This window comes from Magallana gigas, chromosome 3, assembly GCF_963853765.1.
Source record: "Magallana gigas chromosome 3, xbMagGiga1.1, whole genome shotgun sequence".
NCBI lineage: Eukaryota > Metazoa > Mollusca > Bivalvia > Ostreida > Ostreidae > Magallana > Magallana gigas.
The window spans coordinates 37,601,995-37,618,443 of record NC_088855.1 but is presented as its reverse complement, the minus strand read 5'-3'; the positions used below and the strand labels follow the sequence as shown (position 1 = coordinate 37,618,443).

Sequence of the window (16,449 nt, the reverse complement as noted above, 5' to 3'; positions counted from 1 at the left end):
GGGGACAAATATTACACAAATTTCAATTTCATGCAGAATCGCTCTTTTAGTAGTGAATTTTCCTACTTTTAAACTAATTCATTGCACTATCTTTATATTTTCTTTAACATAACACACAGTTATATGTGCGAGCATCATAGCACGAATGTCTGAGACTGTAGTATAAGAATCAAATATGGTTGCAATAATTATAAAATATTATGTGCCATACACATTTCTGTCGGTAAATTTTAAGTACTGATGCAAGTACAGCCCTACATTTTCCGGCAATATTTTTCTTGTAATGTTATGACTAAATGCACAACTTACAGAGAAAAAAAACAATCACAATGCAATCATATGTATAGCTGTATGGTATAGTATAATATATTCTCTTCAGAAGGGCCTTTTATATTGTGTCAGATCAAATCATTCTACCCATTGACCATTGTCATGTTTGTAGTTCACAGTGAAATATGATAAGAAGGGCAGAGTTTAGAAGTACATATTATGTGTGTAGGGTTTAATCTCATGTTTTCAAAATGTGCACTTTTTACTTGTGCAATTTCGTTGAATTGTAGTCGTCATTGATTGTAATATAGGCATCTTTTCTAAAAGTTTAGGTGGCCGTGAAAACGGCCGTTTTGTATTTGTCAGAGACAAAGAAATTTAAGCTCTCTCGCCACGGATACGTCTGGCAAGCTGGATGTCTTTGGGCATGATGGTGACTCTCTTGGCGTGGATAGCGCACAAGTTGGTGTCCTCAAAGAGTCCAACAAGGTAAGCTTCGCTGGCTTCCTGGAGAGCCATGACGGCGGAGCTCTGGAATCGCAGATCAGTCTTGAAGTCCTGAGCAATCTCACGGACCAGACGCTGGAAGGGCAATTTCCTGATGAGCAACTCTGTGCTTTTCTGGTATCTCCTGATCTCACGGAGAGCGACGGTTCCGGGCCTGTATCTGTGGGGTTTCTTGACTCCACCAGTGGCTGGGGCGCTCTTACGGGCGGCCTTGGTAGCCAGTTGTTTACGTGGAGCCTTTCCTCCGGTAGATTTTCTTGCAGTCTGCTTTGTACGAGCCATCTTCGACGAGTGTCAAATGAATGAATGAGGCAGTTCGCTCTCTGTATAAATTTTATACCGAGTCGATGAATAACAGGTCTGCCTTCAAAATCACCGCGCCCTCACTAACGACCATTGCCATTGGTTATCTAACTGAGAGAGCTGGCCTGTGATTAGTCGGTAATAACTCGTGCCCATTGGCCCGGTGCAAAATCATTTCAATCCGGCTTTTGCACAGAATTTGTGAACTTAGAAAATTAGGCGTATATCGGTGAAATTTAAATTTAAGAGATACAGAAAAGCAACCAGTATAAGACTAACAGCAAATTTCGATAGAAATACAACATATACATGTCTTTAAAACTATTCAGCGATTTTCATGTTCATAATCAGATTAAAATCAACAACTCATAGCAACTCAATGCATACATGTAGGCCCTATAATCCGTTAAATACATCCATCAAATTCATAACTGATATATATAATGTATATGTATACCCTAAAAGGTCGAGTCGCATTATATATTTTTTTCAGAAGCCAAAAATGTTTAGAGAAGAGAGAACAATACATAATCAAGATGCACTAAGTACGTTGTATATATATGTACACATATTAGAATATTAAAACAAAAACAAAATATATAAATAAATAAATAAACTTACCACGATATCTCAGAAAATGCCATGGGATGTAATCCAGTGCACTCATCCTGTAAATGCAGAGAGAAATGAGAATAGTCTGCTGTTCCCACATTCATAGTGACTGACACAATCATGTATATTTCATCCTGTATATGCACATTTCACATGTTCCTGTCCTGTAGAATTCAACAAAATAATAATTATGACTATGCCCCTTATTTATTTTTTGTTTGCTTTTGAAAAAGATTGACAAGCATGAATTCAATCACATGTCAAATAAAAAAAAAAGGTAATGTGCATGCAGCCTCATCCTACATCTATGATTAGATATGTACTTGTTGAATTAACAATTACATTTAAATGAGTTCTTCTGTTAAAACATTCCAATGGCATGTAAAAAAGATTAAAAAGTAAGTGTTATATGCTGATATATGAATTCAAAATATTGTGAATTAAACAGGCCTCATTCGACTGATTGTCGCATTTGTGATATTTTCATATCCCTTATTTATTCTTATACTCATAGAAAAAAAAAAAAAATCCTCCTTGGAAGGGGGGTGTTAGGTGTTTGGTGGGTTATTTATGGGTTTTTTGGTGTTTTTTTTTTGTAATGTTGGGGACAGAGGCAGGGTGGGCATGCTATTGTTTAAAAAAAAAGATATCATTTGCACATTAATATTATTTTTTTTACAAGTTTAATATAAAGGCTAAAAATGTCATATTCATTACATGTTTCATGTGAATATATGTCAAGTGCAGAGACTAACATTTTCTAAATATAGGAAAACATGCACAGATAGTAATAATGCACGTCAATTCATTTTGTTTGTGTCTGTTTTTTGTTCATTATATCATTCATAATCAATGGATGATATTTCCAATACAAATGAAGAAATAAAGTAATGAATGAATGAATACATGGAATGAATACCGACAGTCGTCACCTTTTTTTTTATGCGATTTTAAAAACTATGTTTTATTAGATATGCACCCAAGCATGTAATATTACATTTATGACACACACACACACACACACACACACACATGTACGTTTCTTTGTTATTTGTAATTGAGACATCTTTTCGAAAAATATGGGTAGCCCTGAAAAGGGCTTTTTTTTTTTTAAAGTGAGCAATCTGCAGTGATGCTGGAATTGCTTATTTCTTTGCTGCTGCCTTCTTGGGAGTCTTGGCTTTCTTTGCAGCTGACTTCTTAGGTGTCTTGACCTTCTTTGGCTTGGCTGCTGCCTTCTTTGGGGATTTAGTTGCTGCCTTCTTCTTTGGAGTCTTAACCTTCTTCGGTCCGGCTGCTTTCTTGGGGGACTTCTTCTTCTTCTCTGCAGTCTTTTTCTCTCCGGCTACCTTCTTTGGTTTTGCTGCTGCGGCCTTCTTGGGTTTTGCTGCCTTAGGCTTGGCAACTTTCTTGGCCTTTGGCTTCTTCTCAGTCTTGGGCTTGTCACCAAGCTTGAAGGAGCCACTGGCGCCTGTGCCCTTGGCTTGTTTCAGAGCACCTTTCTTCACTCCGTTCTTCAGAGCCATTTTCAAGTGGGCGTTGATGGAGTTGACGTCGTTGCCGACTTTGTAGTTGGCCATTATGTACTTTAGAATGGCTTGTCTGGAAGATCCGCCACGCTCTTTCAAAGATTCCAGGGCGGCCCTGATCATGTCAACGTACTTGGGGTGCGCTGCTGGCACCTTAGGCTTTGTAACCTTCTTCTTGGCTGGGGTTGTGGTTGCTGTATCTGCCATGGTTTCGGACGAAATGGAAACGGCGTTCTATTCACTGCGAACTAAGACGAGGAAATAATGGGGTCACAAGCACTCGCTGTTTTTGTTTACATCGAGCGCGGACGTCCTCGAAAACATCCCCTAAAATCGAAGCGCTTGTTCATACTGAGGTCGATGTGTGTTTTGATGTTGGTGTTTGCATCCTTGTTTCGACGTTTCATAGGCCGCAATTGTAACTATTCTACTAAAAACACGTAATGTGGATATATCTGTAAAGTATTATCTGCGTTTCGCCCGTAAAAATATCACGAAAATATTTAAAATTAAACGAAAACATAGGCCAGACTATCATTTTGCAACTGCACAGACAGCTAAAAGTCGCGCAATCTCTCTAAAAATTATAATTTTTTACAACTTATTCAGGGCTATAACCTGTTCACTTACTGAGACATGTATACTCAATGTCGTTTATTGTGGGGTGAAGTAATTCATGTTTCTTTTTTAACGAAACACGCGACAGCTCCGTGCATCCAGAAACACGCCACACAAAAATGCGTGCCGGGAAAATGTTTACTCTAGAAATGATTATAAATTTAAAAACCTGTCGGATAGAACAAATGAGACCAACACATAAATATCAAATTTGACAAAGGAAAAACTATATGTTAGTTTATCTATTACACGCAGCATTCTAGTGCAAAATACGCTGTAAAATCGTTTTGCTTATATACGAATTGTAATCCGACAAAGAAAAAAAAATTCCATTCCTTTATTCCTTCACTAATTAATTAAACAAACTAAAATTTGTAAAAAAGAATTTTTATTTTAAAAATCCATTTCATTCATTCATTCATTCATTTTTTGTATTCATCGCGAACCTATCTTTTTTTATCGTACCGAATGGTTTAGCTGCGCCTCAGAGTGTACACCATTACCTTAAATTAGAAAGAAATAATATGCGGTACCAAATATGTAATAAACTTTTCCAAGAATGGCATGCGACCAGCATGCGAAGTTAAAACACTTATTCACAGAACACACATTTCATCCCACATTGGTATTTGCATGATCTCTCGTTTAATTTTTCATCCTATATTAATTCTAATACTGTAGATTTGATTGAAACCATCTACCAGCAACGTGTGAGGCAAAAATCGTAAACTTATTATCTCGAGCTACCTCCAAAAAAAAAAAAAAAAAAAAAAAAAAAAAAAAAAAAAATCACATGTACATCAGATTGCATTTATAGATATATCCATAAGCCTATACAGATGTAGATTTCGAAATTAATGCACATACAATTTATACAATATTCACCCCTAGCTTTCAATATCATTGATCTCTGACATAAATGTATCATTCACAGTAGCACTTCATCGAGTATAAGTACATATGAATCGTAATAATTTAACATTTATGTGACAGAGTATGCATGTGTGTATATATATACGTTTCTTATCAATGGGTTTCAAACACTTCAGTTATATAAACACAGAAACCTAGAATTGTATATTTCCTTTTATACGACAAGTCGTTATCCAAGCACACAAAATCAGTTCAGTTAGAAATGTTATTAATTAACGACCTGGTTAAATATACAGCACGCAAATTGTGCGAACATTCACGTGAATTTCTCCATAGTCTGTATCATCTATATGCGCCAAGTGTCTATTTATTTATTTTTTTTATATTTATTTATCTCTCTCTCTCTCTCTCTCTCTCTCTCTCTCTCTCTTTTAAAGTCTGGCGATTTCCTTTACAAAATTAAATCGGGGAAAACGTTGATTACATGCAGTCAGGGACGAGGATGGTATATTAATTGACAGCGTAATAGAAATGAAATTAATCGAAATACAAATAGAATGTGCAAATCGGAATCAAAATATTGAACACAGACAGTTTTAAATTAATGTGTGTGTGTGTGTTTCTTTTTTCTTGAAAGCAACTGCACGCACGCTAATATATACCGTTGTCTCGATAATCTAAGAAGCGTGTATCTACGTGTGCTTTTTATATAAATGCTTATGTGCATGTACACTGCATATTATAGAGGCATCTTTTCGAAAAATATGGGTGGCCGTGAAAACGGCCGTTTGGTATAGACAAAAAAGTCGACAGAGCTGACTTTTTACTTGGCGGCGGGCTTCTGGGTCTTCTTGGGGAGGAGCACGGCCTGGATGTTGGGCAGAACACCACCCTGGGCGATGGTCACGCCGGACAGAAGTTTGTTCAACTCCTCGTCGTTGCGGATGGCCAGCTGCAGGTGACGGGGGATGATTCTGGTCTTTTTGTTGTCACGGGCTGCGTTGCCTGCCAACTCCAACACTTCAGCGGCCAAGTACTCAAGAACGGCGGCCAGGTACACAGGGGCACCGGCTCCGACTCTCTCGGCGTAGTTGCCCTTCCTCAGCAGACGGTGGATACGACCCACGGGGAACTGAAGTCCGGCACGGGATGATCGGCTCTTTGCCTTTCCCTTCACTTTACCTCCTTTACCACGTCCAGACATTTTCAAGTTGTAGGTTGGGTGCTGACAAAATGATATCAACGAATAACACACGATGCGCTGCGCCACGCTATTTAAACACTTCCACGGATTGAAATGTTCCGCCAATCGCTACGCTTGTCTTATACGCACCTCGGGCAAACCGACCAATTTAATGTTTACAAGGACGTCCGCAATTTACCTGTTCGCTTCAATCCCCCTCGCGTGATATATAAGGCCGCGATTCGCTTAGCGCCACTCATAGTTTCAGTTTGCCAGCAATCTGTAAACATGCCACCCAAAGTCGGATCTAAAGGAGCTAAGAAAGCCGCCACCAAGGCCAAGGCCCAGAGAACTGGGGACAAGAAAAAGCGCAGGAGGAGGAGGGAATCCTACGCTATCTACATCTACAAAGTCCTGAAGCAGGTGCACCCTGACACTGGAGTTTCCAGCAAGGCCATGAGCATCATGAATTCTTTCGTCAATGACATCTTTGAGAGAATCGCCGCCGAGGCTTCCCGCCTGGCCCACTACAACAAACGCTCAACCATCACCAGCAGAGAAATCCAGACTGCAGTCCGTCTTCTCCTGCCCGGTGAATTGGCCAAGCACGCTGTCTCTGAAGGCACCAAGGCTGTCACCAAGTACACCAGCAGCAAGTAAACTGCAAGCAGTGGCAGTTTGATAAAACAAAACGGCCCTTTTCAGGGCCACACAAATTTTTCGAAAAGCTACCATCTTTATAATGCAATAGTAAACAACTGTTTCAGTTGTGTGTACTGGTTGTGTCATTGTAATGCTGTCAATTTCTTAAACGGTCCTTTAAGAAAAATAAACAAATACATGAAGAAAAAAAAAACCCTCAAATACACATACATCAAATACAAATTATGCATCAGAGGGGTACGTACATGTACAATAAAAACAAAATCTTTCCCAATTACAGCACATGTGCCCGATTTCCACATATTTCTCCTATTTTCGATGTAATAGTCTTAGAGTACAGAAGATTCCCATTGGTTGTGTTTATTTATAGTTGTGTTTATATATAGTTGTGTTTATTTATAATGGCACATAACTGATAGTTATGACTGAACAATTTAACATATGATCTGTCTGTTGAATACTATTATCTAATGTTATAATAAATCTGTAACAACATATTCTGGGCACACAACTATGCTGTATATTCTAATTTATTTCCCCACCTATTAATTGTTACAACGATAATTCACTTCCGCAGATTTTAAGACTTGAATATGGTCCACAATAGCCCATATATTATTTCATTGTAATTTATTGATATTCAAATATCAGAAAACAATCGATAAATGATGTGTTTATGTTTACATATTATGTGTCTATTTAAACATGTTATAATATAGATTTTTGGAATAAAAAAATAACCAAACATTTATATCTAACAGCTGGTGAAATATATTGCTTTGTTTAAACTGCACGGAATGATTTGGTCCCTATTCTAAATATCAAGATTGTTAAAAAAGAAATAATAAAAATACAAATATGGTTGGGTTGAATGAAATAAGGTGCAATTGATATTTATGAATGAGTTATAGTACTAGTCAAATTTGAATATAGAAAGCATGTCAGGGAAAGGTGTGATTGACAATGATGTGTGTGTGTCTTGTTTTTTTTTTTTTGGGGGGGGGGGGGGGGGGGGTTAGGGAACGGGTGGTGATTTTGACCTTGCCTTAACATAAACTACTTATCAATAACCCTTTCTGTATTCCATGAACTCCTGTTCTTTATGTCAGATATACATATATCATAACCCAGTATGTACAACATTTCACAACATGTGTGATAGAGGCATCTTTTCTAAAAATTTGGTGGCCGTTAAAACGGCCGTTTGTTGTCCTGTGCGTGTAGCACAAAGGCGGTTGGTTGTCTAACCACCGAATCCGTAGAGGGTACGTCCCTGTCTCTTCAGAGCGTAGACAACGTCCATGGCTGTGACGGTCTTCCTCTTGGCGTGCTCTGTGTATGTGACTGCGTCACGGATGACGTTCTCAAGGAACACCTTCAGGACACCACGGGTCTCCTCGTAGATGAGTCCGGAGATACGTTTGACTCCACCTCTGCGTGCAAGACGACGGATGGCGGGCTTGGTGATACCCTGGATGTTATCTCTCAAGACTTTCCTGTGACGCTTGGCGCCCCCCTTTCCAAGTCCTTTTCCTCCTTTACCACGTCCAGACATGTTTTCTCTCAGTTAGAGTGTACTGAAATGATCATCTACTGCCGCGTGAATAGCTTATAATGCCCTTTATTTACGACCCGTGAGAGAGCATTCTACCTTGAAAAGTTCGGCAGGGAAAAATTAGCAATAAGTAAACTCAACGCTGATTGGCTACAGTGTAAACGCGCCTCGGCGCTTGTTTGTTGACATGTTGTCTGCAGGCACTTTTCTGTTATATAAGATATATTTAATAAAACTTTTTTGGGTTTCTTTTTTTTTAAAAAGAGGGATGGTGGTATTGAATAAATCATTTGTTCCAGATTTTCTACATCTTACCAAAACATAGGAACACAATAATTATTATCATTTTGCTTTTGTTTAATATCATTTTTTAAAGTGTAAACACACATTCTGTATTAAATCTAGTAATAAATACATGCAAAGAAAAAAAAATCATTTTTCTTACCGGTGAGTACATATCAAAATGAAAACATAATGCAATATGATGATATTTACTTTAGCAATTTCAGTTATAGTGTAATTTCAATGTGTATTTCTTCCCTTTTTGATGAATTATGCACCAGTGATTCAGTCAAGTGTTCATTTCATTGAGATAAAAAATACACTTTCCATTCTTTACAAGGAAACCGAATAAAAGAAAACAAAATCCGACAAGAACATGAACACATGCTCATGACATACTTTACCACTGAAATATGAAAAAAGAACTACAGGGGACAAATATTACACAAATTTCAATTTCATGCAGAATCGCTCTTTTAGTAGTGAATTTTCCTACTTTTAAACTAATTCATTGCACTATCTTTATATTTTCTTTAACATAACACACAGTTATATGTGCGAGCATCATAGCACGAATGTCTGAGACTGTAGTATAAGAATCAAATATGGTTGCAATAATTATAAAATATTATGTGCCATACACATTTCTGTCGGTAAATTTTAAGTACTGATGCAAGTACAGCCCTACATTTTCCGGCAATATTTTTCTTGTAATGTTATGACTAAATGCACAACTTACAGAGAAAAAAAACAATCACAATGCAATCATATGTATAGCTGTATGGTATAGTATAATATATTCTCTTCAGAAGGGCCTTTTATATTGTGTCAGATCAAATCATTCTACCCATTGACCATTGTCATGTTTGTAGTTCACAGTGAAATATGATAAGAAGGGCAGAGTTTAGAAGTACATATTATGTGTGTAGGGTTTAATCTCATGTTTTCAAAATGTGCACTTTTTACTTGTGCAATTTCGTTGAATTGTAGTCGTCATTGATTGTAATATAGGCATCTTTTCTAAAAGTTTAGGTGGCCGTGAAAACGGCCGTTTTGTATTTGTCAGAGACAAAGAAATTTAAGCTCTCTCGCCACGGATACGTCTGGCAAGCTGGATGTCTTTGGGCATGATGGTGACTCTCTTGGCGTGGATAGCGCACAAGTTGGTGTCCTCAAAGAGTCCAACAAGGTAAGCTTCGCTGGCTTCCTGGAGAGCCATGACGGCGGAGCTCTGGAATCGCAGATCAGTCTTGAAGTCCTGAGCAATCTCACGGACCAGACGCTGGAAGGGCAATTTCCTGATGAGCAACTCTGTGCTTTTCTGGTATCTCCTGATCTCACGGAGAGCGACGGTTCCGGGCCTGTATCTGTGGGGTTTCTTGACTCCACCAGTGGCTGGGGCGCTCTTACGGGCGGCCTTGGTAGCCAGTTGTTTACGTGGAGCCTTTCCTCCGGTAGATTTTCTTGCAGTCTGCTTTGTACGAGCCATCTTCGACGAGTGTCAAATGAATGAATGAGGCAGTTCGCTCTCTGTATAAATTTTATACCGAGTCGATGAATAACAGGTCTGCCTTCAAAATCACCGCGCCCTCACTAACGACCATTGCCATTGGTTATCTAACTGAGAGAGCTGGCCTGTGATTAGTCGGTAATAACTCGTGCCCATTGGCCCGGTGCAAAATCATTTCAATCCGGCTTTTGCACAGAATTTGTGAACTTAGAAAATTAGGCGTATATCGGTGAAATTTAAATTTAAGAGATACAGAAAAGCAACCAGTATAAGACTAACAGCAAATTTCGATAGAAATACAACATATACATGTCTTTAAAACTATTCAGCGATTTTCATGTTCATAATCAGATTAAAATCAACAACTCATAGCAACTCAATGCATACATGTAGGCCCTATAATCCGTTAAATACATCCATCAAATTCATAACTGATATATATAATGTATATGTATACCCTAAAAGGTCGAGTCGCATTATATATTTTTTTCAGAAGCCAAAAATGTTTAGAGAAGAGAGAACAATACATAATCAAGATGCACTAAGTACGTTGTATATATATGTACACATATTAGAATATTAAAACAAAAACAAAATATATAAATAAATAAATAAACTTACCACGATATCTCAGAAAATGCCATGGGATGTAATCCAGTGCACTCATCCTGTAAATGCAGAGAGAAATGAGAATAGTCTGCTGTTCCCACATTCATAGTGACTGACACAATCATGTATATTTCATCCTGTATATGCACATTTCACATGTTCCTGTCCTGTAGAATTCAACAAAATAATAATTATGACTATGCCCCTTATTTATTTTTTGTTTGCTTTTGAAAAAGATTGACAAGCATGAATTCAATCACATGTCAAATAAAAAAAAAAGGTAATGTGCATGCAGCCTCATCCTACATCTATGATTAGATATGTACTTGTTGAATTAACAATTACATTTAAATGAGTTCTTCTGTTAAAACATTCCAATGGCATGTAAAAAAGATTAAAAAGTAAGTGTTATATGCTGATATATGAATTCAAAATATTGTGAATTAAACAGGCCTCATTCGACTGATTGTCGCATTTGTGATATTTTCATATCCCTTATTTATTCTTATACTCATAGAAAAAAAAAAAAAATCCTCCTTGGAAGGGGGGTGTTAGGTGTTTGGTGGGTTATTTATGGGTTTTTTGGTGTTTTTTTTTTGTAATGTTGGGGACAGAGGCAGGGTGGGCATGCTATTGTTTAAAAAAAAAGATATCATTTGCACATTAATATTATTTTTTTTACAAGTTTAATATAAAGGCTAAAAATGTCATATTCATTACATGTTTCATGTGAATATATGTCAAGTGCAGAGACTAACATTTTCTAAATATAGGAAAACATGCACAGATAGTAATAATGCACGTCAATTCATTTTGTTTGTGTCTGTTTTTTGTTCATTATATCATTCATAATCAATGGATGATATTTCCAATACAAATGAAGAAATAAAGTAATGAATGAATGAATACATGGAATGAATACCGACAGTCGTCACCTTTTTTTTTATGCGATTTTAAAAACTATGTTTTATTAGATATGCACCCAAGCATGTAATATTACATTTATGACACACACACACACACACACACACACACATGTACGTTTCTTTGTTATTTGTAATTGAGACATCTTTTCGAAAAATATGGGTAGCCCTGAAAAGGGCTTTTTTTTTTTTAAAGTGAGCAATCTGCAGTGATGCTGGAATTGCTTATTTCTTTGCTGCTGCCTTCTTGGGAGTCTTGGCTTTCTTTGCAGCTGACTTCTTAGGTGTCTTGACCTTCTTTGGCTTGGCTGCTGCCTTCTTTGGGGATTTAGTTGCTGCCTTCTTCTTTGGAGTCTTAACCTTCTTCGGTCCGGCTGCTTTCTTGGGGGACTTCTTCTTCTTCTCTGCAGTCTTTTTCTCTCCGGCTACCTTCTTTGGTTTTGCTGCTGCGGCCTTCTTGGGTTTTGCTGCCTTAGGCTTGGCAACTTTCTTGGCCTTTGGCTTCTTCTCAGTCTTGGGCTTGTCACCAAGCTTGAAGGAGCCACTGGCGCCTGTGCCCTTGGCTTGTTTCAGAGCACCTTTCTTCACTCCGTTCTTCAGAGCCATTTTCAAGTGGGCGTTGATGGAGTTGACGTCGTTGCCGACTTTGTAGTTGGCCATTATGTACTTTAGAATGGCTTGTCTGGAAGATCCGCCACGCTCTTTCAAAGATTCCAGGGCGGCCCTGATCATGTCAACGTACTTGGGGTGCGCTGCTGGCACCTTAGGCTTTGTAACCTTCTTCTTGGCTGGGGTTGTGGTTGCTGTATCTGCCATGGTTTCGGACGAAATGGAAACGGCGTTCTATTCACTGCGAACTAAGACGAGGAAATAATGGGGTCACAAGCACTCGCTGTTTTTGTTTACATCGAGCGCGGACGTCCTCGAAAACATCCCCTAAAATCGAAGCGCTTGTTCATACTGAGGTCGATGTGTGTTTTGATGTTGGTGTTTGCATCCTTGTTTCGACGTTTCATAGGCCGCAATTGTAACTATTCTACTAAAAACACGTAATGTGGATATATCTGTAAAGTATTATCTGCGTTTCGCCCGTAAAAATATCACGAAAATATTTAAAATTAAACGAAAACATAGGCCAGACTATCATTTTGCAACTGCACAGACAGCTAAAAGTCGCGCAATCTCTCTAAAAATTATAATTTTTTACAACTTATTCAGGGCTATAACCTGTTCACTTACTGAGACATGTATACTCAATGTCGTTTATTGTGGGGTGAAGTAATTCATGTTTCTTTTTTAACGAAACACGCGACAGCTCCGTGCATCCAGAAACACGCCACACAAAAATGCGTGCCGGGAAAATGTTTACTCTAGAAATGATTATAAATTTAAAAACCTGTCGGATAGAACAAATGAGACCAACACATAAATATCAAATTTGACAAAGGAAAAACTATATGTTAGTTTATCTATTACACGCAGCATTCTAGTGCAAAATACGCTGTAAAATCGTTTTGCTTATATACGAATTGTAATCCGACAAAGAAAAAAAAATTCCATTCCTTTATTCCTTCACTAATTAATTAAACAAACTAAAATTTGTAAAAAAGAATTTTTATTTTAAAAATCCATTTCATTCATTCATTCATTCATTTTTTGTATTCATCGCGAACCTATCTTTTTTTATCGTACCGAATGGTTTAGCTGCGCCTCAGAGTGTACACCATTACCTTAAATTAGAAAGAAATAATATGCGGTACCAAATATGTAATAAACTTTTCCAAGAATGGCATGCGACCAGCATGCGAAGTTAAAACACTTATTCACAGAACACACATTTCATCCCACATTGGTATTTGCATGATCTCTCGTTTAATTTTTCATCCTATATTAATTCTAATACTGTAGATTTGATTGAAACCATCTACCAGCAACGTGTGAGGCAAAAATCGTAAACTTATTATCTCGAGCTACCTCCAAAAAAAAAAAAAAAAAAAAAAAAAAAAAAAAAAAAAATCACATGTACATCAGATTGCATTTATAGATATATCCATAAGCCTATACAGATGTAGATTTCGAAATTAATGCACATACAATTTATACAATATTCACCCCTAGCTTTCAATATCATTGATCTCTGACATAAATGTATCATTCACAGTAGCACTTCATCGAGTATAAGTACATATGAATCGTAATAATTTAACATTTATGTGACAGAGTATGCATGTGTGTATATATATACGTTTCTTATCAATGGGTTTCAAACACTTCAGTTATATAAACACAGAAACCTAGAATTGTATATTTCCTTTTATACGACAAGTCGTTATCCAAGCACACAAAATCAGTTCAGTTAGAAATGTTATTAATTAACGACCTGGTTAAATATACAGCACGCAAATTGTGCGAACATTCACGTGAATTTCTCCATAGTCTGTATCATCTATATGCGCCAAGTGTCTATTTATTTATTTTTTTTATATTTATTTATCTCTCTCTCTCTCTCTCTCTCTCTCTCTCTCTCTCTTTTAAAGTCTGGCGATTTCCTTTACAAAATTAAATCGGGGAAAACGTTGATTACATGCAGTCAGGGACGAGGATGGTATATTAATTGACAGCGTAATAGAAATGAAATTAATCGAAATACAAATAGAATGTGCAAATCGGAATCAAAATATTGAACACAGACAGTTTTAAATTAATGTGTGTGTGTGTGTTTCTTTTTTCTTGAAAGCAACTGCACGCACGCTAATATATACCGTTGTCTCGATAATCTAAGAAGCGTGTATCTACGTGTGCTTTTTATATAAATGCTTATGTGCATGTACACTGCATATTATAGAGGCATCTTTTCGAAAAATATGGGTGGCCGTGAAAACGGCCGTTTGGTATAGACAAAAAAGTCGACAGAGCTGACTTTTTACTTGGCGGCGGGCTTCTGGGTCTTCTTGGGGAGGAGCACGGCCTGGATGTTGGGCAGAACACCACCCTGGGCGATGGTCACGCCGGACAGAAGTTTGTTCAACTCCTCGTCGTTGCGGATGGCCAGCTGCAGGTGACGGGGGATGATTCTGGTCTTTTTGTTGTCACGGGCTGCGTTGCCTGCCAACTCCAACACTTCAGCGGCCAAGTACTCAAGAACGGCGGCCAGGTACACAGGGGCACCGGCTCCGACTCTCTCGGCGTAGTTGCCCTTCCTCAGCAGACGGTGGATACGACCCACGGGGAACTGAAGTCCGGCACGGGATGATCGGCTCTTTGCCTTTCCCTTCACTTTACCTCCTTTACCACGTCCAGACATTTTCAAGTTGTAGGTTGGGTGCTGACAAAATGATATCAACGAATAACACACGATGCGCTGCGCCACGCTATTTAAACACTTCCACGGATTGAAATGTTCCGCCAATCGCTACGCTTGTCTTATACGCACCTCGGGCAAACCGACCAATTTAATGTTTACAAGGACGTCCGCAATTTACCTGTTCGCTTCAATCCCCCTCGCGTGATATATAAGGCCGCGATTCGCTTAGCGCCACTCATAGTTTCAGTTTGCCAGCAATCTGTAAACATGCCACCCAAAGTCGGATCTAAAGGAGCTAAGAAAGCCGCCACCAAGGCCAAGGCCCAGAGAACTGGGGACAAGAAAAAGCGCAGGAGGAGGAGGGAATCCTACGCTATCTACATCTACAAAGTCCTGAAGCAGGTGCACCCTGACACTGGAGTTTCCAGCAAGGCCATGAGCATCATGAATTCTTTCGTCAATGACATCTTTGAGAGAATCGCCGCCGAGGCTTCCCGCCTGGCCCACTACAACAAACGCTCAACCATCACCAGCAGAGAAATCCAGACTGCAGTCCGTCTTCTCCTGCCCGGTGAATTGGCCAAGCACGCTGTCTCTGAAGGCACCAAGGCTGTCACCAAGTACACCAGCAGCAAGTAAACTGCAAGCAGTGGCAGTTTGATAAAACAAAACGGCCCTTTTCAGGGCCACACAAATTTTTCGAAAAGCTACCATCTTTATAATGCAATAGTAAACAACTGTTTCAGTTGTGTGTACTGGTTGTGTCATTGTAATGCTGTCAATTTCTTAAACGGTCCTTTAAGAAAAATAAACAAATACATGAAGAAAAAAAAAACCCTCAAATACACATACATCAAATACAAATTATGCATCAGAGGGGTACGTACATGTACAATAAAAACAAAATCTTTCCCAATTACAGCACATGTGCCCGATTTCCACATATTTCTCCTATTTTCGATGTAATAGTCTTAGAGTACAGAAGATTCCCATTGGTTGTGTTTATTTATAGTTGTGTTTATATATAGTTGTGTTTATTTATAATGGCACATAACTGATAGTTATGACTGAACAATTTAACATATGATCTGTCTGTTGAATACTATTATCTAATGTTATAATAAATCTGTAACAACATATTCTGGGCACACAACTATGCTGTATATTCTAATTTATTTCCCCACCTATTAATTGTTACAACGATAATTCACTTCCGCAGATTTTAAGACTTGAATATGGTCCACAATAGCCCATATATTATTTCATTGTAATTTATTGATATTCAAATATCAGAAAACAATCGATAAATGATGTGTTTATGTTTACATATTATGTGTCTATTTAAACATGTTATAATATAGATTTTTGGAATAAAAAAATAACCAAACATTTATATCTAACAGCTGGTGAAATATATTGCTTTGTTTAAACTGCACGGAATGATTTGGTCCCTATTCTAAATATCAAGATTGTTAAAAAAGAAATAATAAAAATACAAATATGGTTGGGTTGAATGAAATAAGGTGCAATTGATATTTATGAATGAGTTATAGTACTAGTCAAATTTGAATATAGAAAGCATGTCAGGGAAAGGTGTGATTGACAATGATGTGTGTGTGTCTTGTTTTTTTTTTTTTGGGGGGGGGGGGGGGGGGGGTTAGGGAACGGGTGGTGATTTTGACCTTGCCTTAACATAAACTACTTATCA

General features: G+C 37.9%; 10 protein-coding genes across 16 annotated transcripts in view; 2 read left to right on the top strand and 8 right to left on the bottom strand.

The window, feature by feature from the left end:
* LOC117692399 (histone H1-delta-like) overlaps positions 1 to 16,449 on the bottom strand; it is a 131,995-nt gene that overhangs the window by 88,117 nt on the left and 27,429 nt on the right. For 6 of the 7 annotated variants that reach the window (XM_066079592.1, XM_066079593.1, XM_066079596.1 and 3 more), the window contains exons 4-5: positions 10,527 to 10,681; positions 1,702 to 1,856 (exon numbers count right to left, since the gene is read on the bottom strand). The gene's annotated coding sequence lies outside the window, so the exon portion shown is untranslated. The remainder of the gene's footprint in view (positions 1 to 1,701; positions 1,857 to 10,526; positions 10,682 to 16,449) is intronic. The other variant, XM_066079597.1, reaches the window with a different exon arrangement.
* On the bottom strand, positions 159 to 1,169 carry LOC136273902 (histone H3). The gene has a single exon (XM_066079623.1). It carries the CDS (start codon positions 1,057 to 1,059, stop codon positions 649 to 651), a length of 411 nt encoding a protein of 136 aa, XP_065935695.1. The 5' UTR covers positions 1,060 to 1,169; the 3' UTR covers positions 159 to 648.
* LOC136273880 (histone H1-delta-like) lies at positions 2,724 to 4,109 on the bottom strand. Its single transcript, XM_066079602.1, has one exon. The coding sequence runs from the start codon at positions 3,426 to 3,428 to the stop codon at positions 2,838 to 2,840; it is 591 nt and encodes a 196-aa protein (XP_065935674.1). The 5' UTR covers positions 3,429 to 4,109; the 3' UTR covers positions 2,724 to 2,837.
* On the bottom strand, positions 5,142 to 5,916 carry LOC136273872 (histone H2A). The gene has a single exon (XM_066079588.1). The coding sequence runs from the start codon at positions 5,914 to 5,916 to the stop codon at positions 5,536 to 5,538; it is 381 nt and encodes a 126-aa protein (XP_065935660.1). The 3' UTR covers positions 5,142 to 5,535.
* Positions 6,010 to 6,780, top strand: LOC136273871 (histone H2B-like). Its single transcript, XM_066079586.1, has one exon. It carries the CDS (start codon positions 6,010 to 6,012, stop codon positions 6,553 to 6,555), a length of 546 nt encoding a protein of 181 aa, XP_065935658.1. The 3' UTR covers positions 6,556 to 6,780.
* LOC136273922 (histone H4) lies at positions 7,747 to 8,150 on the bottom strand. The gene has a single exon (XM_066079644.1). The coding sequence runs from the start codon at positions 8,111 to 8,113 to the stop codon at positions 7,802 to 7,804; it is 312 nt and encodes a 103-aa protein (XP_065935716.1). The 5' UTR covers positions 8,114 to 8,150; the 3' UTR covers positions 7,747 to 7,801.
* Positions 8,984 to 9,994, bottom strand: LOC136273901 (histone H3). The gene has a single exon (XM_066079622.1). It carries the CDS (start codon positions 9,882 to 9,884, stop codon positions 9,474 to 9,476), a length of 411 nt encoding a protein of 136 aa, XP_065935694.1. The 5' UTR covers positions 9,885 to 9,994; the 3' UTR covers positions 8,984 to 9,473.
* On the bottom strand, positions 11,549 to 12,673 carry LOC136273878 (histone H1-delta-like). Its single transcript, XM_066079600.1, has one exon. It carries the CDS (start codon positions 12,251 to 12,253, stop codon positions 11,663 to 11,665), a length of 591 nt encoding a protein of 196 aa, XP_065935672.1. The 5' UTR covers positions 12,254 to 12,673; the 3' UTR covers positions 11,549 to 11,662.
* LOC136273870 (histone H2A) lies at positions 13,967 to 14,741 on the bottom strand. Its single transcript, XM_066079585.1, has one exon. It carries the CDS (start codon positions 14,739 to 14,741, stop codon positions 14,361 to 14,363), a length of 381 nt encoding a protein of 126 aa, XP_065935657.1. The 3' UTR covers positions 13,967 to 14,360.
* On the top strand, positions 14,835 to 15,605 carry LOC136273869 (histone H2B-like). The gene has a single exon (XM_066079584.1). It carries the CDS (start codon positions 14,835 to 14,837, stop codon positions 15,378 to 15,380), a length of 546 nt encoding a protein of 181 aa, XP_065935656.1. The 3' UTR covers positions 15,381 to 15,605.

Excerpts from the sequence above, each read along its gene's own strand:
- LOC136273922 (XM_066079644.1), bottom strand. The coding sequence starts at position 8,113 with ATGTCTGGACGTGGTAAAGGAGGAAAAGGACTTGGAAAGGGGGGCGCC.
- LOC136273871 (XM_066079586.1), top strand. The coding sequence starts at position 6,010 with ATGTTCCGCCAATCGCTACGCTTGTCTTATACGCACCTCGGGCAAACC.
- LOC136273870 (XM_066079585.1), bottom strand. The coding sequence starts at position 14,741 with ATGTCTGGACGTGGTAAAGGAGGTAAAGTGAAGGGAAAGGCAAAGAGC.
- LOC136273880 (XM_066079602.1), bottom strand. The coding sequence starts at position 3,428 with ATGGCAGATACAGCAACCACAACCCCAGCCAAGAAGAAGGTTACAAAG.
- LOC136273872 (XM_066079588.1), bottom strand. The coding sequence starts at position 5,916 with ATGTCTGGACGTGGTAAAGGAGGTAAAGTGAAGGGAAAGGCAAAGAGC.
- LOC136273869 (XM_066079584.1), top strand. The coding sequence starts at position 14,835 with ATGTTCCGCCAATCGCTACGCTTGTCTTATACGCACCTCGGGCAAACC.
- LOC136273902 (XM_066079623.1), bottom strand. The coding sequence starts at position 1,059 with ATGGCTCGTACAAAGCAGACTGCAAGAAAATCTACCGGAGGAAAGGCT.
- LOC136273901 (XM_066079622.1), bottom strand. The coding sequence starts at position 9,884 with ATGGCTCGTACAAAGCAGACTGCAAGAAAATCTACCGGAGGAAAGGCT.
- LOC136273878 (XM_066079600.1), bottom strand. The coding sequence starts at position 12,253 with ATGGCAGATACAGCAACCACAACCCCAGCCAAGAAGAAGGTTACAAAG.